The sequence below is a fragment of the Felis catus genome, chromosome B1 (genome assembly GCF_018350175.1).
Source record: "Felis catus isolate Fca126 chromosome B1, F.catus_Fca126_mat1.0, whole genome shotgun sequence".
NCBI lineage: Eukaryota > Metazoa > Chordata > Mammalia > Carnivora > Felidae > Felis > Felis catus.
The window spans coordinates 201,708,692-201,724,279 of NC_058371.1; the positions used below are offsets into that span (position 1 = coordinate 201,708,692).

At 55.2% G+C, this 15,588-nt stretch overlaps 1 protein-coding gene across 8 annotated transcripts in view; it reads right to left on the reverse strand.

The window, feature by feature from the left end:
* Positions 1-15,588, reverse strand: part of AFAP1 (actin filament associated protein 1) — a 147,602-nt gene that overhangs the window by 68,968 nt on the left and 63,046 nt on the right. For all 8 annotated transcript variants that reach the window (XM_023253431.2, XM_023253429.2, XM_023253428.2 and 5 more), the window contains 2 exons: positions 14,721-14,818; positions 3,039-3,147 (listed from right to left, as the gene is read on the reverse strand). In XM_023253431.2, the coding sequence (XP_023109199.1) occupies positions 3,039-3,147; positions 14,721-14,818 (207 nt within the window). The remainder of the gene's footprint in view (positions 1-3,038; positions 3,148-14,720; positions 14,819-15,588) is intronic.

A 15,588-nucleotide genomic window follows, 5' to 3' on the forward strand; every position in this document is an offset into this window, starting at 1 on the left:
GAGACTGGGGGTGCCATCTTCAAGAATGCCTTCTGGCAGGGTGTGCTGCGCCTCAGTTTCCCCCAGAGCCAGGGCTCACAGGTCTGGGAATCTAGGGCTGAACACGGTAGTGGCTCCTATCTCTGTTACCCCTAGCGATCACGGACATTTCTGCCTCCCTTCCCTGACAATTTTGGCTCTGCAGCCCACAGGTCTTAGTTTCTAAGGGCAGAACGTTCCCTCCAAAGGACACAGTGACTGTTCCGTTAACCCAAAAGTGGAGACAACGGGGGGGGGGGGTGTTATTCCAGTGGCTGGGGTGACTAGTCACGGCCACACCAGGGCGAGGGGGGCGGGGGGTGCAGGTCTCTAGGGTGGCCCCGGTACTCCCGCACCCTGTAAGTGAACCACCCAGTGCAGCACAGACCTTTCGGGAAGGAAAGGTGAGTCATCTTACCGGGTGATTGGCCAAGGTGCTTGCCGAAGCCAATGGGAACAGGAAGGAAGTTACAAAAACGAGCCATGACCACTGACCAGTTGTAGAAATGAGGACGGGACGAGTTACACACGAGGCGACTCATCCTGACTCTGCTGTCTGCGTGTGTCTCCCCCACTCCCTACGATCTCACGGCAGAAACTCTAACGGCAGGTGGTCGTGCATCACAACCTTCCGGTTACGGACTCCCAAAGGGGAAAAAGACCCCGCGGGAAGAGCAAGGGACTTTGCCTCCTCTGGGGTGGAGGGCCGGGGAGCTTTCTGTGATACGGGTGACAGTTGGGTCCCATGACCCTGCACCGTGACCCTGCACTGTCCCTACCTGGAAACCCAACGCGGTTCAGAGCGTGTGCCTGGGTGCCAGACAGACGCCGGACAAACGGCGGTAGCTTTACACCACATCAACCGAGCAAGGCTGCAGTGACGTTGCCCAGAGTCCCTTTCTCGGCTGGCTCTGGCCACCAGAGAGGTCTGCGAGCAATCCGGAAGGCCGGAGGGCAGCGGCCGCCAGCACTCTCTGCAGGCTGGCACGGGGGCTGGGCGCTGCTCCAGCGTGCACACAAGTCGCCGGCCGGCCCTCGCTGGGCCCAGAGCCCGGGCAGCTCGTGCAGGTCCTGTCCCTCGTCGTCGGAGGCCCGGCCAGGCGTGTGCAGCTCTGAGGAGGCACGTCCCCGTCTGCCCTCCCCCTTCCTCCGGATCCTCAGCGTTTCTTCCCAACCACCAGCCCTGCTCCACGGGCCTTTCTGGCCGTTTCCACGGCTGCCTAAGCCTCGTTCCCTTCACAGACCCTTCATTCCATGACACTCTTGACAGCCTGCTTCTCTGCTAGACCCACACCTGACCCAGGTTCGACAAGCCGTTGCCGAGTCCCTAAGGAACCATCTGGAAGCCAGCCCGCTGCCCGGTTTCTCGGGAGCAGGGGGAGGTCCTCACCGCCAGCTGTGCAGCCGCAGACATCGGACCGAGGGAGCCACGCACATCAGCCCCGCTGATTCGCGGCCCCGAGCGTGCGTCCCGCTGGTCTTGCTTCCTGAGCGAGCTCAACAAAAGCTCCCCACCGCCAGTAAGTATGGGACGGCTTCTCTGAGGAACAGGCCAGGACACCTCGCTGACGGGGGGCTCCTCAGACAGGCCCCCCGACGTCAAACAAAATGACTACCAGGTTCTGGCCCAGACAGTGTGTTGAGGGTGGGGGAGAGGGAAGGTAGGAGAAAGCTAGAGCCAGACTGTTCCAAGTGCTGGGCAACCCTTGTCGAAAAACCCGTTTCCCTGTGCTCAGTGCAGTGACAAAGCAAAGGACTCCAGTGAAGTCCTGAATCCACCGGGCCGTTTCTGTTTCCATGTTTTCTGAGTAGGCCCCTGATTTCTGAGATGGTGGACACTTAGAAATTACTCGAACGCATTTTCCATGAGTAGTTTTTACATAAAAGAAACATTAGAACACTTGACTTAGAGACCTCAAAGCCCGATAGGGCCTGGCCTCTGTCGCAGAACCGTCCCCTTCTCCCTCAGCGTGCACCTGTTCCGGAAGCCGGGCAAACTGGCGCCCTGCCCTCAAAGGGCCGGCGGTCCCGCTCGCTGGGTTCTCACACAGAAGACGTACCACGGGAGGAGGCCCTCCTGGAACGATCCAGGGAGACGGTGGCAGCACCTCCGCCTGCCTGCTGCCAGGGGACAGAGAGGTCAGAGACCGCGAAGTGCCGCACAGCAGAGGCCTCGGGGGACGGGAAGACGGCCCCGGAAGAAGGCGTGCATTCCCGTGAGAAGACAGATGGAAGGAGGACCGTGTGCCACGAATATTAACGTGCCGGAAGCCCCGAGACCAAAATGAGCAAACCCTCCTGACTTCCCATCTCATGTGTCTAAGAAAGCACGGTTCTCTCGTCCACAGGGACCCAGATGTCGTCCCCGCACTTCGCTCGGGGACGACAGCTCCCTGCCTGACAGGGGATCGGGGGAGAGATGAAGCTGGTGATCCGGCACCAAAGTCCAGAGGTGCTTAGAGAAAGGTGCTCCGTGTGAATGTGGGGGCTGGGACCCAACAGAGGTACTTCTGAGAGCTACCAGGCAGGTGCCAGACCAGAGCCTCGCCAGGACAGCTCCAGCCTAGGCAAGAATTTTCTAGAAAAACCTATATGAAAGGAAGAAGAAACAGGCGGGAAGAAAGGCCTGTGACTGGGACGCCCACGGGTTCTGTACCCAGGCTTTTCCAGCTGCGGCTCCGCCCATCACAGCACGCGGGGGGAAGCCACAAACACACGCCGCCACGGAAGTCACTGCCCGTGACCAAAGGGGACACGCTCCATCGAGACCTAGGACTCCACGGCGACAAGGCTTCAGCACGGGTCAGAGGAAGCGGACGGTGAGTTACCCAAGGGGCCAGCGAGGCACTGCAGGCTTCACAGCCCTTCCGGCACTTACCTTCGGGGTCCAGAGTGACTCCGCTCCACGCTCCCCGTCGCTCTGTAGGCCCCTCCTCCCCTTCCTCCCCAGAGAGCGAGCCGCGCTCTCCCCGCCCCGCAGACGAGGCGGCCGGCACGGGCCGGGCAGCCCCGACACTCACTTGACGTGATGTATTCCGGAGCCTTCCCGGGGCTCAGGGGCACGGCCTCCTCGTAATAAGCTTCCGGGAGAGAAGACGTCGGGAGCGGTGGCGGCCCGCCGTCGGGTGGCTGAGGAGAAGAAGCGGAGACACCAGAGATCAGAACTGTCGCTAGAAAATTCTGTCGTGTGCACTAGCAGGTGCTGCCCAGCACTCCCCCCTTTTCTTGCGAAGTCCGTGGTAAAAAAGAACACCGTCCCACAAAGGGGTTCTGAGTTCAGGCCCTGCCGGAGTCCCTATTGCTTCCCTGCCACGTCCACCCCGGCCCGGCCCTGGCCGTACCCCACCGGGTCCACGCCAGGTCGCCAGCGGCCGTTCGCACCCCGGCACAGCCTGCTTCCGGGGCAGGGGCGGACTCGCAGCCCTCTCTCGGACCCTCCCCAGAGCCAAGAGGGGGCTCCCCTCCCCCGTCCCCCACAGCACTGACCCTCCTGCGTCGCCAGGGCCCCGGGGCGCGGGAACCGTCCAGATCCACCGCGAGGCAGTAGGTAGGCAGTGGCTGGACAGACGAATGTGGCCGGCCCACACTCCCACCACGCCCCTCCTGCGGCCAGGGACGCTTTTAAAGAATTATAAAAGAAAGTCGCCTACGAGCTGCTCTCTGAGAGAAACTTCTGTCGAGAAGGAGTCTGCTTGTGGCGGAAACCAATCCCACCGCAGTTTCTGCTCAGACTCTGGGGCTGAGGCACCCTGGTTCTGAGGCCATACCTTCTGAACACGCGAGAGCCGGCGGGGACTGAGGCCGCCTTCTTCCCTCGCACGTGCCCGAGGAGGAGCACGTCCTCACCTCGCTCTGCACGGACACCCGGGAGTTTGCCGCTTCCCTCACTCGTTGGTCCTCACGCCAGCAGACGGCGGGGAGGGGAGGGCAAGGAAAGCCAGCGTTTGCCAAAACCTGCTACGCGCCCGGAGCCGTGCCGGGCGCCTGTGCATCGGCCACGGGTGGCTCAGTCAGCCGCCTCCGGAGGCCTCCGCGGCAGACGTTACCTTAACTCACGCATCCCAGACACGGAGCGTGAGGCCGGGGGTCTAAACGGCCTCCCTGAAATCGAGCTGGGCTTTTTCCGACACCAGGCCTGTCCACTGAAGACCTTTTTGTATTCACATCCTCTCTCTCCCTCTTGTGACTGGTTCACACGACCTACATCCAGCACATTAGAAAGACGTCACTGAGAATGGAACAGAACAGTGGCCCAGACGGACGATCCACTAAGTTAAGTGTCCAAGCACAACACGTTTCGAAGAAATCGTAAGGGTTTATACTAACTCTCTAGAACGTGAGACTCCACCACGGAAAGTGCAGCTCAGCACCGGATCCAAGAAGTCCTTTGTGAATGACTAATCCCCCACCGTGCATCCAACCCACTCCTTCCTCTCGCCAGATGAAGGGTAATTTTCACAATTTTCCCCATCTGCTTGAGGCCCGTTATCTGCCCTCCGCCCCGGGCCTGCGCCCCGGACTACACAACCCCCGTCTCCTCGCCCGCCTCCCACCGGGCTGCCTTCCCGACTGTCGTCATTCTGTGGTCGTCCGCTGGACGGCACCCAGCTCCTTCCTATCCTCCCGAAAAGGCAGTGCTTAAAACGGAACCCGCTACACCATGCTCTGCCCCAGGCGAGTCTGAACAGGAGCCCGTGCCCGGGTTAAAATCCCTGCTTGTTACTCGTGGAAAAGAGCTGCCTGCCTCACTGTGTGTCTTTATTCATGAAACAGAGAGTTTCAACTTCCTCTTGGAAGTTGGAACAGGCCAATTATTCATGGCCTGGAAGAGCGTTACGAACAGCTGACTCAAACAGACGTTTAGAAGGAGCACAGACCCCGTTCCCACAGCCGCAAGCTACGCTAAGCCGCACAGGGTGAGGGGCTCCCCTCCCAGCGGACGGGCTCCCGCAACTGACTCGCAGCCGCTGCTGCTGGTCGCGGGTTTGGCACAGCTTCTCAGCAGGTGTGCCCTCAGGTCCCGTAACTCCACGTCTTGTTTCTGTTAATTTTTTTTAATGTTTTATTTATTTTTGACAGAGAGAGAGAGAGAGAGAGAGAGAGAGAGCGAGAGCGCATGAGTGGGGGAGGTGTAGAGAGACAGGGAGACACAGAATCCCAAACAGGCTCCAGGCTCCGAGCTGTCAGCACAGAGCCCGACGTGGGGCTCGAACTCATAAACTGTGAGATCGTGACCTGAGCAGAAGTCGGACACTCAACAGACTGAGCCACGTAGGCTTCCCCCCCCTCCCCCCATAATTCCACTTCTGGAAATGCATGGCGAGAGGGCCACCAGTCATGAGAGCAAAAATGTGTAAAGATGTTCAATAAAAGCTTAGTTAGCAAAATCTAAAAAGAATCTCAAAGTTCACCAAGAGAAGAACGCTTAGGTGTGCCGACCCACTCACGTGCAGACGTCAGAAAGGTCAGCACGCACCTGCTACGGTCACTTTCTTGGCAAACCTTCCCTGGACTCTGTTTGGTGGGAGAAAGCCGGCACGCCGGAGCCCTTCGTGGAAAATGTGTGTGTTTAGGCTTACACACATACACAGACGGGAGGTCACTCACCAACGCGTTAACAAGCATTTGCATATCTGTGTAGCTTGGCTCGTCCACGTAATATTTACCATTTCTAAAATCAGTAAAAAATTAAGCTACCTTGGCTTCAAAGAAATACCCCTCAAAAAAATCATTCTTACGGGGGAACACCCTCTCTCTCCCCAAAGGGCCTACACTCCACTCCCAAATACTCCTTATCCTGGAAATTCTGGGTTTCAGTCACAGAAACCACGGCTTGTTAAGTAACAGCAAGTGTGGCAAAGGCTAAACAGAGGGACCCGAGCTGTTAGTATCGTTGCTTTCAGAGGAGAAGCTTCTTTCTGAGCCTTTTCAATAGTAAGAGTTCACTGAAATCACCATTACCAGGAATTTTTAGAGGGTGGCTGGGAGCCTGGGTGGCTCAGTGGGTTAAGTGTCAGACTCTTGATTTTGGCTCAGGTCATGATCTCACGGTTCGTGAGATCGAGGCCCTGGTCAGGCTCTGTGCTAACAGTGCACAGCTTGCTTGGGATTCTCTCTCCCTTCCCCCCCCCCCCGCCTCTCCCCCACTCACATTCAAAGTGAAAAACAAACAAACAAACAAACAAACAGGAATTTTTCTAAGTACAAAACACAGAAGGCAGATTTCCAAAAGGGCTCATGGAAAACCAGAGAAGGCAAGGGGAAGGAAACAGGAGTCTAGCACAAAGAGGACGAAGGCCAATTCGTTGGCACGGACCGCGTGTGGGGCCAGCGCCGTCCTGGGGCCGCGTCACCTCCCCGCAGCTCTGGGCCCCGCTGTCCTCACTTGTAAACGAGGGCGCCTGTGACGTCCACCCCAGCTCTGGGGCTCATTCCAGCGTTCCTGTAAAGCTGCAGGTCAGCAGGCCATAACACCAGCTTGACCGGTCTGGAGAGTCCCGGGAGAGTTGAGCTTGGGGCCTCATTTTGTGGTAATGACACTAGTCTCTGGCCAGGGTGACCTCTGAAGTGCACCTCCTAACGGCGACACCAATCGCCAGCGTGGCGCCAACCTGGACCGTGCACGTTGCCCTCGATACAGGAGACAGCCAGTCTGCACACGGAGCCTGGCCGCTGTCCTGCCCCCGCCCCCCGCGTCTCCCGCGCTGGCCCCACAAACCACCCCCACAGCCTCTGCAGAGACTTGGGGAGACACGCGAGAGACCGTCCTCCTGGAGGGATGACTGACCCCTGGTTGCTTGGCCGCGCCCCAGACACGAACGGACCGGCACCGCACCAGTCACTAGACATCGTCAGATCCACGGAAACATTTCTCCCTCGAATTAATACTTGAGAGAAAGTTACTCCGTAGCTTAGGAACGCTCTCCTGCCTTAAGGTAAGCTTCTCCTCCGAGGCGTCCATGTCTTTCTAGAGGAACCCCCACCTACGGCTGGATAGAAATCCAATCTACAGGCTTGCTTGGCTCTCCGCATTGGCCATAATCCAATTCCTCTCTTTCTGGAAGGAAAAGCCCATTAGCATCTGCCTTTGCTAATTTAAGGAGAAGCCTTCAGGGACCTATTTTCCCACTGATAATAACAAATATCATGTTTATATAACTGTATAGTAGAAGCGTAATTATCATCGTTATTATGATCCTCTCAGCAATCAAACAATGGTACCTGCCATTTACTGCTGGCCTACCGCATGTCAGACATTGTTCTGGGTACTTTATATGTGTTTTCTCCGGTTCAGAAATTAACACTGAGATGCTGGTATTTTGATGATGATTTTACTTAATGAGGAAACTGAGGCCAGGAGGGGGAAGGCCCCCACACGGAGGTCACACACACGCGGAGCTCACTGGTGGAGGAACTGAAGGCCGGCTGGAGAGGCCCGGGGCTGAGCTGGAGGCCGGGGACCGGAACACAATACACTTCCGTGCCTCGACCTTCTCCCACTGCACCTGCTGCCATGGCCGCCACAGGAAGGAGCCTACCAGCCCGCTGAGGCGCTGGGTCCAGGGTCATTCCCATCGTCTCCTCACAAAGGCGGCCATTCCACCTGCCCAGCGCCCTTCGGGGCTCCCCGTCTGTCACGCTGCTCCCCACCACCTTCCCTGCTGCCCCAACCCATCTCTCGGGCCTCTGCGGCAGAAACAATAAGCTAAGAGCCCTGATTCTAGCCAAGAGTCTGAAATCACCTGGAATCACTTTTTTGTTTTAAGTTTGTTTGGCAGTGGGGTGGGGGGGAGTAGAAAGAGAGAGAAAGAGACAGAGAGAGAGAGAGAGAGAGAGAGAGAGAGAGAGAGAGAGAGAGAGAATCCCAAGAAGGCTCTGACCTGAGCTAGAATCAAGAGTCGGACACGTAACTAACTGAGCTGCCCAGGGGCCCCTGGAATCACTTTCTGACTTGAATTCTATACATACGTCGGGCATCCAGATTGTTTTTCTGGTTGGTGTGACTAAAATCCATCAAGAGTAACATAATGTGAAATAAGAACATCAGAGTTCAGGGTCGAGGTCTGTTACATATCAGCAAGAGCCTTTTCTTTTTTAGAAATTTTTTTTTTCAACGTTTATTTATTTTTTTGGGGACAGAGAGAGAGCATGAACGGGGGAGGGGCAGAGAGAGAAGGAGACACAGAATCAGAAACAGGCTCCAGGCTCTGAGCCATCAGCCCAGAGCCCGACGCGGGGCTCGAACTCCCGGACCGCGAGATCGTGACCTGGCTGAAGTCGGACGCTTAACCGACTGCGCCACCCAGGCGCCCCAACAAGAGCCTTTTCTAGCTGACACGGCGTTTGGGAAGCACGGCAGGGCACCCACACGCGAGCACAAACCTCCTCCGGGCAGCACGGCTTCGTGGCGAAGCTGTCCGCGCTGCTGAGCGAGCCTGAGGACTGGCGTGGAGTGACCGTCGATGGTAACAGAATTTTACAGTCTAAGCAGCCAAAGGGGTTCGGCCCTAACAGCAAGCATTTTGAGTAAGTAGTCTTCCTGGCAAAGCGCAGTTTTCGCCCAGGTCACACCCTGCAGATTCGCATTCCGCTTAGCACGTGCGTAAACAGTGGGACCATATTCACACTGTTCAGCTTCCTGTGGCTTCATTCACGCGTGGCAAAGAGTGGAAGCCCCGCGGGGCCGTGTCCTCTTCCCCCTCCTCCACCAGCGGGAAGGCATCCGCAGGGAAGGCCAAACGGTCCGTCGGGAGTATAAACAGGACACGTATCTGGAGTGCGGCCACACGTTAAATTTTTAAAAGATGCCACGGGATTTACACAGGAGACTGAACTCCTCAGGAAGACAAGGGGGGGAGAAGAAGAAAAACAAATGATTCATGTTCACCAAGAGGATCACATCTGATTTCACCAGGAAATAAATGGTTTTCTTGTTTTAAGTCTTGGGCTTTGGTCTCAACTGTGCAACTGGAAAAATACTTAACTTTGTCAGAGAACCTCAAGGAGCCTCGTAATCTCATCTGTCGGACAAAGCTGCCGTGAAAGTGCTTCGGGGCGGAGGGGACGCTGGGACCACACTTGACAGTTCCACAGAGCCGGAAAGCAGAGCGGTGGGTGCCAGGGGGTGGGAGGGCTGGCTTCCTGGGGACAGAGTTTCGGCTGGGGAGGAGGGACAAGTTCCGGGGACGGAGGGTGGCAGGGCGGGGTGGGGGTGGGGGGGCGCTCCCCAACACTGTGAATGCACTTGACGCACCGAATTGGACACCTAACGATGGTTAAAATGGTGGAGCTTAGGTCACGAATATGTTAACACCGCTCCAGAAGGTCTTCATTATTATCCGCTGACATAATAAGCGATCACCATTTATGAACTCTGGCCCTAAAATATCAAAGAACTCAGTGGCTCCCTCACACCCCATCCAAACACCGTGTGGCACTCGGCCACTGAATTACCAAATGAAAACATTTCTAAATACCTCGACTGGGCAGCACACCGATGACAGCTCTCCTCGCTCAGCCGTGAAGACCTGAGAGTCCCCGGGTTTGGGCTCAGCGCCGTTCCGCGACGAGGGGGAGGAAGGAGTCACCCGCCGACGGCACCCGGCCCCCCGCAAAACGGCCCCGTGAGCACAGGTGCCAGCCGGCAGCCGTGTCCGTGTGGACGTGTCCACCGTCACAAGCGGTCTGTGCCCTGGCCACACGTGGAGCACATCGGCGTGACAGCTGTGCACTGTGGTGCGAAACCACACGGACCTCTGTAGAAAAGCACAGCTCTTCCCAGAAGGCTTTTATCAAACAAACCATTCCTTCGGCCCATTCTAGTCTCCGTCGGAGAGCAAGGGGGTGCGACCAATCGCCCCACGCTTGCGATTTCGAGGCCTTGGGAGAAGTTCCGAGCGTCCACACTGTTGCGAGCACTTCTGAAGCCTGATGTCCACACTGACGGACCCCAGGTCACACGGGACGCCCTCGGCTGCCACCACATTTCCTCCCAGGACGGAGCAGGCACACTCAGATGTTCCCTCGGTGCGTGGGCGCATCGTCAATGCTGACAAGACTTAGGGACGCGCTCCCCGACCCCGAGAAGCCATCGGCCTCTTCTGCGCGGCACGCGGCACACAAAGAAGCACAGAAACAAACCGTCTCCACAAAAGTGCAGACTTCGCTTGCTTAGAAGAGTGTGGAAAGGAGCCGCTGCTGTTCAATAGACCCTCACGGTCCCCTGGGGAGACGGAATGACGGGCGACGGTCGGTGGTAGTTGCATAAAGCCCTGCTGGGCACTGAAAGGGACCGCTGACCTTTTTAGGTCAAAGATAACTCATCTCTAACAGTTGTTCAGAAGGAGAAGAGGACGTGGCCGGAGTATCACATATCTTGCCCTACGACACATTCTTCAGCCTTTCATGGGCGGCGTAGACGGGAACCCCCACGGGCGCCTCGGGACGAACCCCTACAGCGTGGCAGCCTCACGGGCAGGCCCCTGGCCAAGTCGCTCCCCGGCACACGGAGCCGCGTGCCAAGCTCCAGGCCACCCCGCCTTCCTTGGGGAGCCGTAGGCCGTGGCCCAGCGGCTGCCTGTCCTTTCCACCTCTGCCCCAGCACCTGCTAGTTCTGCTGAAAGTCAGCCCTGCCACCAGCAAATGACCGACCGGCCAAAAGCCAGCTCGCCAGGGGCAGACTGAATCCACTGAATGACAGACCGGCTTCCTTACTGGATTATGAATTCACTGAAGCACCATCAGGAAAAGACAGTGGGGCCATCCTAACCCACCTCTACTCCCCTGACTTGCTGACGTGACAGGCTTTCTTCATTCCCTCTGGAAAGCGCCCTGATGGATGTCCGGAAAGTGCTCAACATTCATGGTCGACAGGCTCCTCTCCAGGGTGCCCCCTGCAAAGGGTCCCCATCCACTGAGATGTACGTGCACCAAGAGTCAGCCTCGTTCCTCAAGCACTTACACTCCTTACAGTAGTTACTGATGTTAACGTGATCATTACACAAATAAGCCAGTGAAACAATGAGTGCAAAAGGCGAGGTGATGCCTCTTTGAGATGATGCTCTTTAGAAAGCTTCAGTCAGGGGGCACCTGGCCGGCTCAGTCAGTGGAGTGTACAACTCTTGACCTCAGGGTTGTGAGTTCGAGCTCCACACTGGGTATAGAGATTACTTATAAAGAGAAGAAAGAAAGGAAAGAAAGAAAGAAAGAAAGAAAGAAAGAAAGAAAGAAAGAAAGAAAGAAAGAAAGAAAGGAAGAAAGAAAATGAAAGAGAAAGAAAGAAAGAAAGAAAGAAAGAAAGAAAGAAAGAAAGAAAATGAAAGAGAAAGAAAGAAAGAAAGAAAGAAAGAAAGAAAGAAAGAGAAAATGAAAGAGAAAGAAAGAAAGAAAGAAAGAAAGAAAGAAAGAAAGAAAGAAAGAAAGAAAAGAAAGAAAGAAAGAGAAAGGGAGGAAGAAGGAGGGAGGGAAGGAGGGAGGAAAAGAAAGGTTTGGTCAAGACAAACTACAAAGGAAGAAAAGAAAACCATTCAATCAAGGGAGGGCGTGTCGACTGGGAAAGAACAACACAGCACTTGAAGCTGCACAGGCTCCAAACTCAGGCCAGCTCACAAGTGTCTACATTTTGCTCCACTTTAAGGAAACAAAAACCAAAAATCACTAACTGCCACAGGTAGAGATGACGCAGAAAAGACTAGAAGAATGCAGGGCGTAGCCCCTGGCCCCACATCACAATCCCAGGAGAATCGTAGCAAGGAACATCCTGGCTTAGAGGCTGCGGGAAAACCTCAGATACCCATGTTCTAGGCACCAGTAGGGAGAAATTGTCCATGGGTCAGACTCCTACTCAAAAGCTATTCGTTTAAATTTAATATATTTAGGGGTGCTTGCGTGGCCCAGTTGGTTAAATGTGTGACTTCAGCTCAGGTCATGATCTTACAGTTTGGGAGTTCGAGACCCGTGTCAGGCTCCGTGCTGACAGCTCAGAGACTGGAGCTGCTTCGGATCCTGTGTCTCCCTCTGTCTCTGCCCCTTCCCCACTCACACTCTGTCTCTCTCCCTCCCTCCCTCCCTCAAAAATAAATTTAGAAAAAACATTAAAAAAAATGCTTATTATGAGAGAGAGAGAGAGAGAGAGAGAGCACGAGCAACAGCAGGGGAGGGGCAGAGAGAGGTGGGGAGAGAATCCCAAGCAGGGATCTGCTGTCAGCGCAGAGCCCAAGGTGAGGTGGATCGCACAAACCATGAGAACACGACCTGAGCTGAAACCAAGAGTCAGACGCTCAACCGACTGAGACCCCAGGCGCCCCAACCAACATTTTTGATTACCCCCCTACCACCAATAGGAGGGCTCCTCGTGCACCTTAGGCCAGGACAGTCTGCAGCACTGCAGCCAAAGGCAGGGACAGAGCATAAGCTGGCACAGTGAAAAACAGGAGCGAGAGAGAGAGAGAGAGAGAGAGCGCACAAACGAGTGAATGAATAGCAAACTCCATCGGAGAAAAATCCCAGGGGAACGGGTTGACTATTTGGTGGCCAAAATGGTAGAAAACACTGGCTATTCAATGAGCAGGCTTTGTCTGCAGCTGACACGGAAAGCGGCAATCTGTCTGGTCTGGACCAGCTCTCGGGTCTCAGACTGAGACACGGGTCTCGGTCCAGACCAGGTATGTGGCACTTTACGTGGCAGCCGAAGAGTCCACGACATTCACAGAAGCCTCCCCACTCTCCGATCTGAACAGCAGCAATGAAATACAAGCCACAGTGTAGGGAGGGCCACGGGCTCAGACCAGGAAAGTGCACGTGAGCCGGAAGATAAGCCCCAGAAAGGAATGAACCGCTGACCTCCACCCTGTGCTGCCTCTTTCAGACAAACAACGTGTATGAGGACCAACGCTTCTGGCCTACGGTTCCGCGTTACATCTAAAAACAGATGACAAGTCGCAGTTTCTACAACAAACGGGATGAGTTTTAAAAAGGAAACGAATAATTAAAAAAGAAATTTATAAAGAGGGAGAAACACATCACGTTAAAATGATAAAACACGGTGCATAAAAATCATATATTCCATACACTCTCGACCGCAAAAAGGCTAAGTGTATAAAACGACAAGTAGGCAAGCTACACACGAGAGCCCCGCGTGTAATGTGAACTTTCCTGGTGGCCGCAGAAATTGATGAAATTCACTCTACTGCTGTAACCCCGTGCACACGAGCCACTTACAGCACATCGGGATTCGGACCTGAGGCCTGTGGCCCCCCCGCCCGGACGGCAAGGGTGGAGGAAGAAGGCGCCTCTCCCAGGAAGAAGGAAAAGTGGGTGACTTTTATTTACTTTTGGGGCTTTCCCCCCAGTTCTCTTCTGTGATCTTGTTGAAAACGCAGCACCGAAGGCCCCATGCGGACCTAGTGGATGAGAGGGTTCGTTTTCACAGGATCCCGGGGATTCGGGGCCGTGAAAGTCTGGGAAGTACGGCTCTCTCCAGGAGCGGCAGGCCCTTGCGTGGGGCTGGGCACCTGCCAGGCACCTTCTGTAAGCACCGGAGATCTACCATTTCAGGACGAACTCACGGTTACCCTAGCAGGCTTCCGGTTCCGGACACCACATTCTCTGCTCCGGGAGCCATGCCTGCCTCGGCTGTGTGGCCACACCCCAAAACAGTAGCGTTGAGAAAAGACTGGATTTGAATCCAAAGAACCTGCTACAATTTTTGCCTTTGCTGACTCTCGTGTGGTGTTGAACCAATCACATATATTCACTGACCTAAATTTCCTGGTCTGGAAATAGGTGTGCATCCCAGTCACATGGTCAGGTGCTGTAGGGGTTCTCTAAGGTCAAGCCGTGAGGATTACATGAAATTATAAGTGGAAAAATACCGAGTGAGGTGTGTGATACGCAGGAGGAAGCCGACGGGTGCTAACGTCCTCTGTCCCCTCTAAAATGCTAACTGATGGGCGTCGAGTGGACACGGGCCACAACGCAGGGACCCAGGCGGAGACAGGCCCTGCTCTCCCACAGCCCTTGTCCTGAGGGTGAGATGGTGACGTGTCCCTGCTGAAAGCAAACATTAAAAAGAAAACCGTCGAGTAACCAAGTTTGCTCTGGTCCCGACAGCATGTCCAACATTCCTACGTTGAGCACACGAGAACGCAGCAAGGCAGGAAGAGCTAAATGGCCTGTGAGAAGGTGCATGTGAGAGCACCCCAAGACGGCAAACGTGGCAAAAGACTTCCAAAACAAATTCTGGATGCATCCAATCCAATCCAATCCAATCCAATCAAACACACATTCCTGGGATGTGGATGTATGTTTTTGCCCCGGAAGAAGCATAACAATGAATATTAAAGTGTCAGACTAAGGTATTCAACTCCAGAACTCACCCAGACGGTCAGGTCCCTAGGCTCTGCTGCCACTGTTGTGCCTGCTAAAGCCTCTGATTTTAATTAAAAAAAAAAAAAAAAAAATCTGACCTAAGAACAGATTTCCACGGACCTGGAGCTCCAGCCCTTGTTAAGGGAACACCAGCCTCCCAAGGGAAGCTACGTGAACAGCCTCCCGCTCGCAGCCCTACAAACCACTCGAAGGAGATCCTCTAGCAAGACGAGGCCTCCTTTGCCCCAGACCCGAGCCGTTATCACCTGCCCGGGGCCCTGAGTAGCCCGGGGCCCGGGGGCTCTGCTGCTGCCCTGGGGGGACCCTTCACTCACCAGCCACGGCTGAGGGATCTCCGGCAAAGGCATCTGGGGAGGAGCTGGCAGGCTATTGGGGGTCTCTTGCTTCTGAACATGGTCTTTCACTTCGAAACCTGTAAGCATCAACCAAAACCACAGAACTGAGTGGGGGCGGGGAGGGTGCCGCTAGCCATTCTCACTCCCTCGGCCCCATCGTGAATGCTTTGCAAATATTTGTTTTCTCTAATCGTGTACAGCAATTTTGTCATTCTCCACTTCATAGGTGAGGAATCTACGGCTGGAAAAAAAGGGTTACGGAACTCACGGAGACATTAGCAGGTGCAAATGAGGGAGTGGCCACCAAAGCCACATTGTTCCCAAAGCCACCGGCCTCGCCAAGGTGAGGTGCTTTGCCTGAACTTCCCCTCAGGTCAGCGATTACCTGCGGACTCCGGGGGCGGGCGCTTCCCTGGGAATCAGCCCGTGTGTATTAGGTGCCCTCTTTTGTTCTCATTTTTTAACTTTTTTTTATTTTGGAGAGAGAGAGGGAGAGAGATACAGCATGAGTGGAAGACAGGGGCAGAGAGAGAGAGAGAGAGAGAGAGAGAGAGAGAGAGAATCCCAAGCAGGTTCCATGCTCAGTGCAGAGCCTGATATGGGGCTGGATCCCACGACCCTGGGATCATGAGCTGGGCCAAAATTAAGAGTCGGACGCTCAACCGACTGAGCCACCCCAGCACCCCTGTATTAGGTGCCCTCTTAAAGTCAGACACTGGGACAGACGAGCACGGTGAGTGCCATGGCTGGTGTGAGCTCATGCTCTCAGTGGGTTCGTATTCAAGTTGGGAAGACAAGTTTGCACACAAGTAACTCTTAGAAACAACAGCGAGCACCAGGTCAGCGA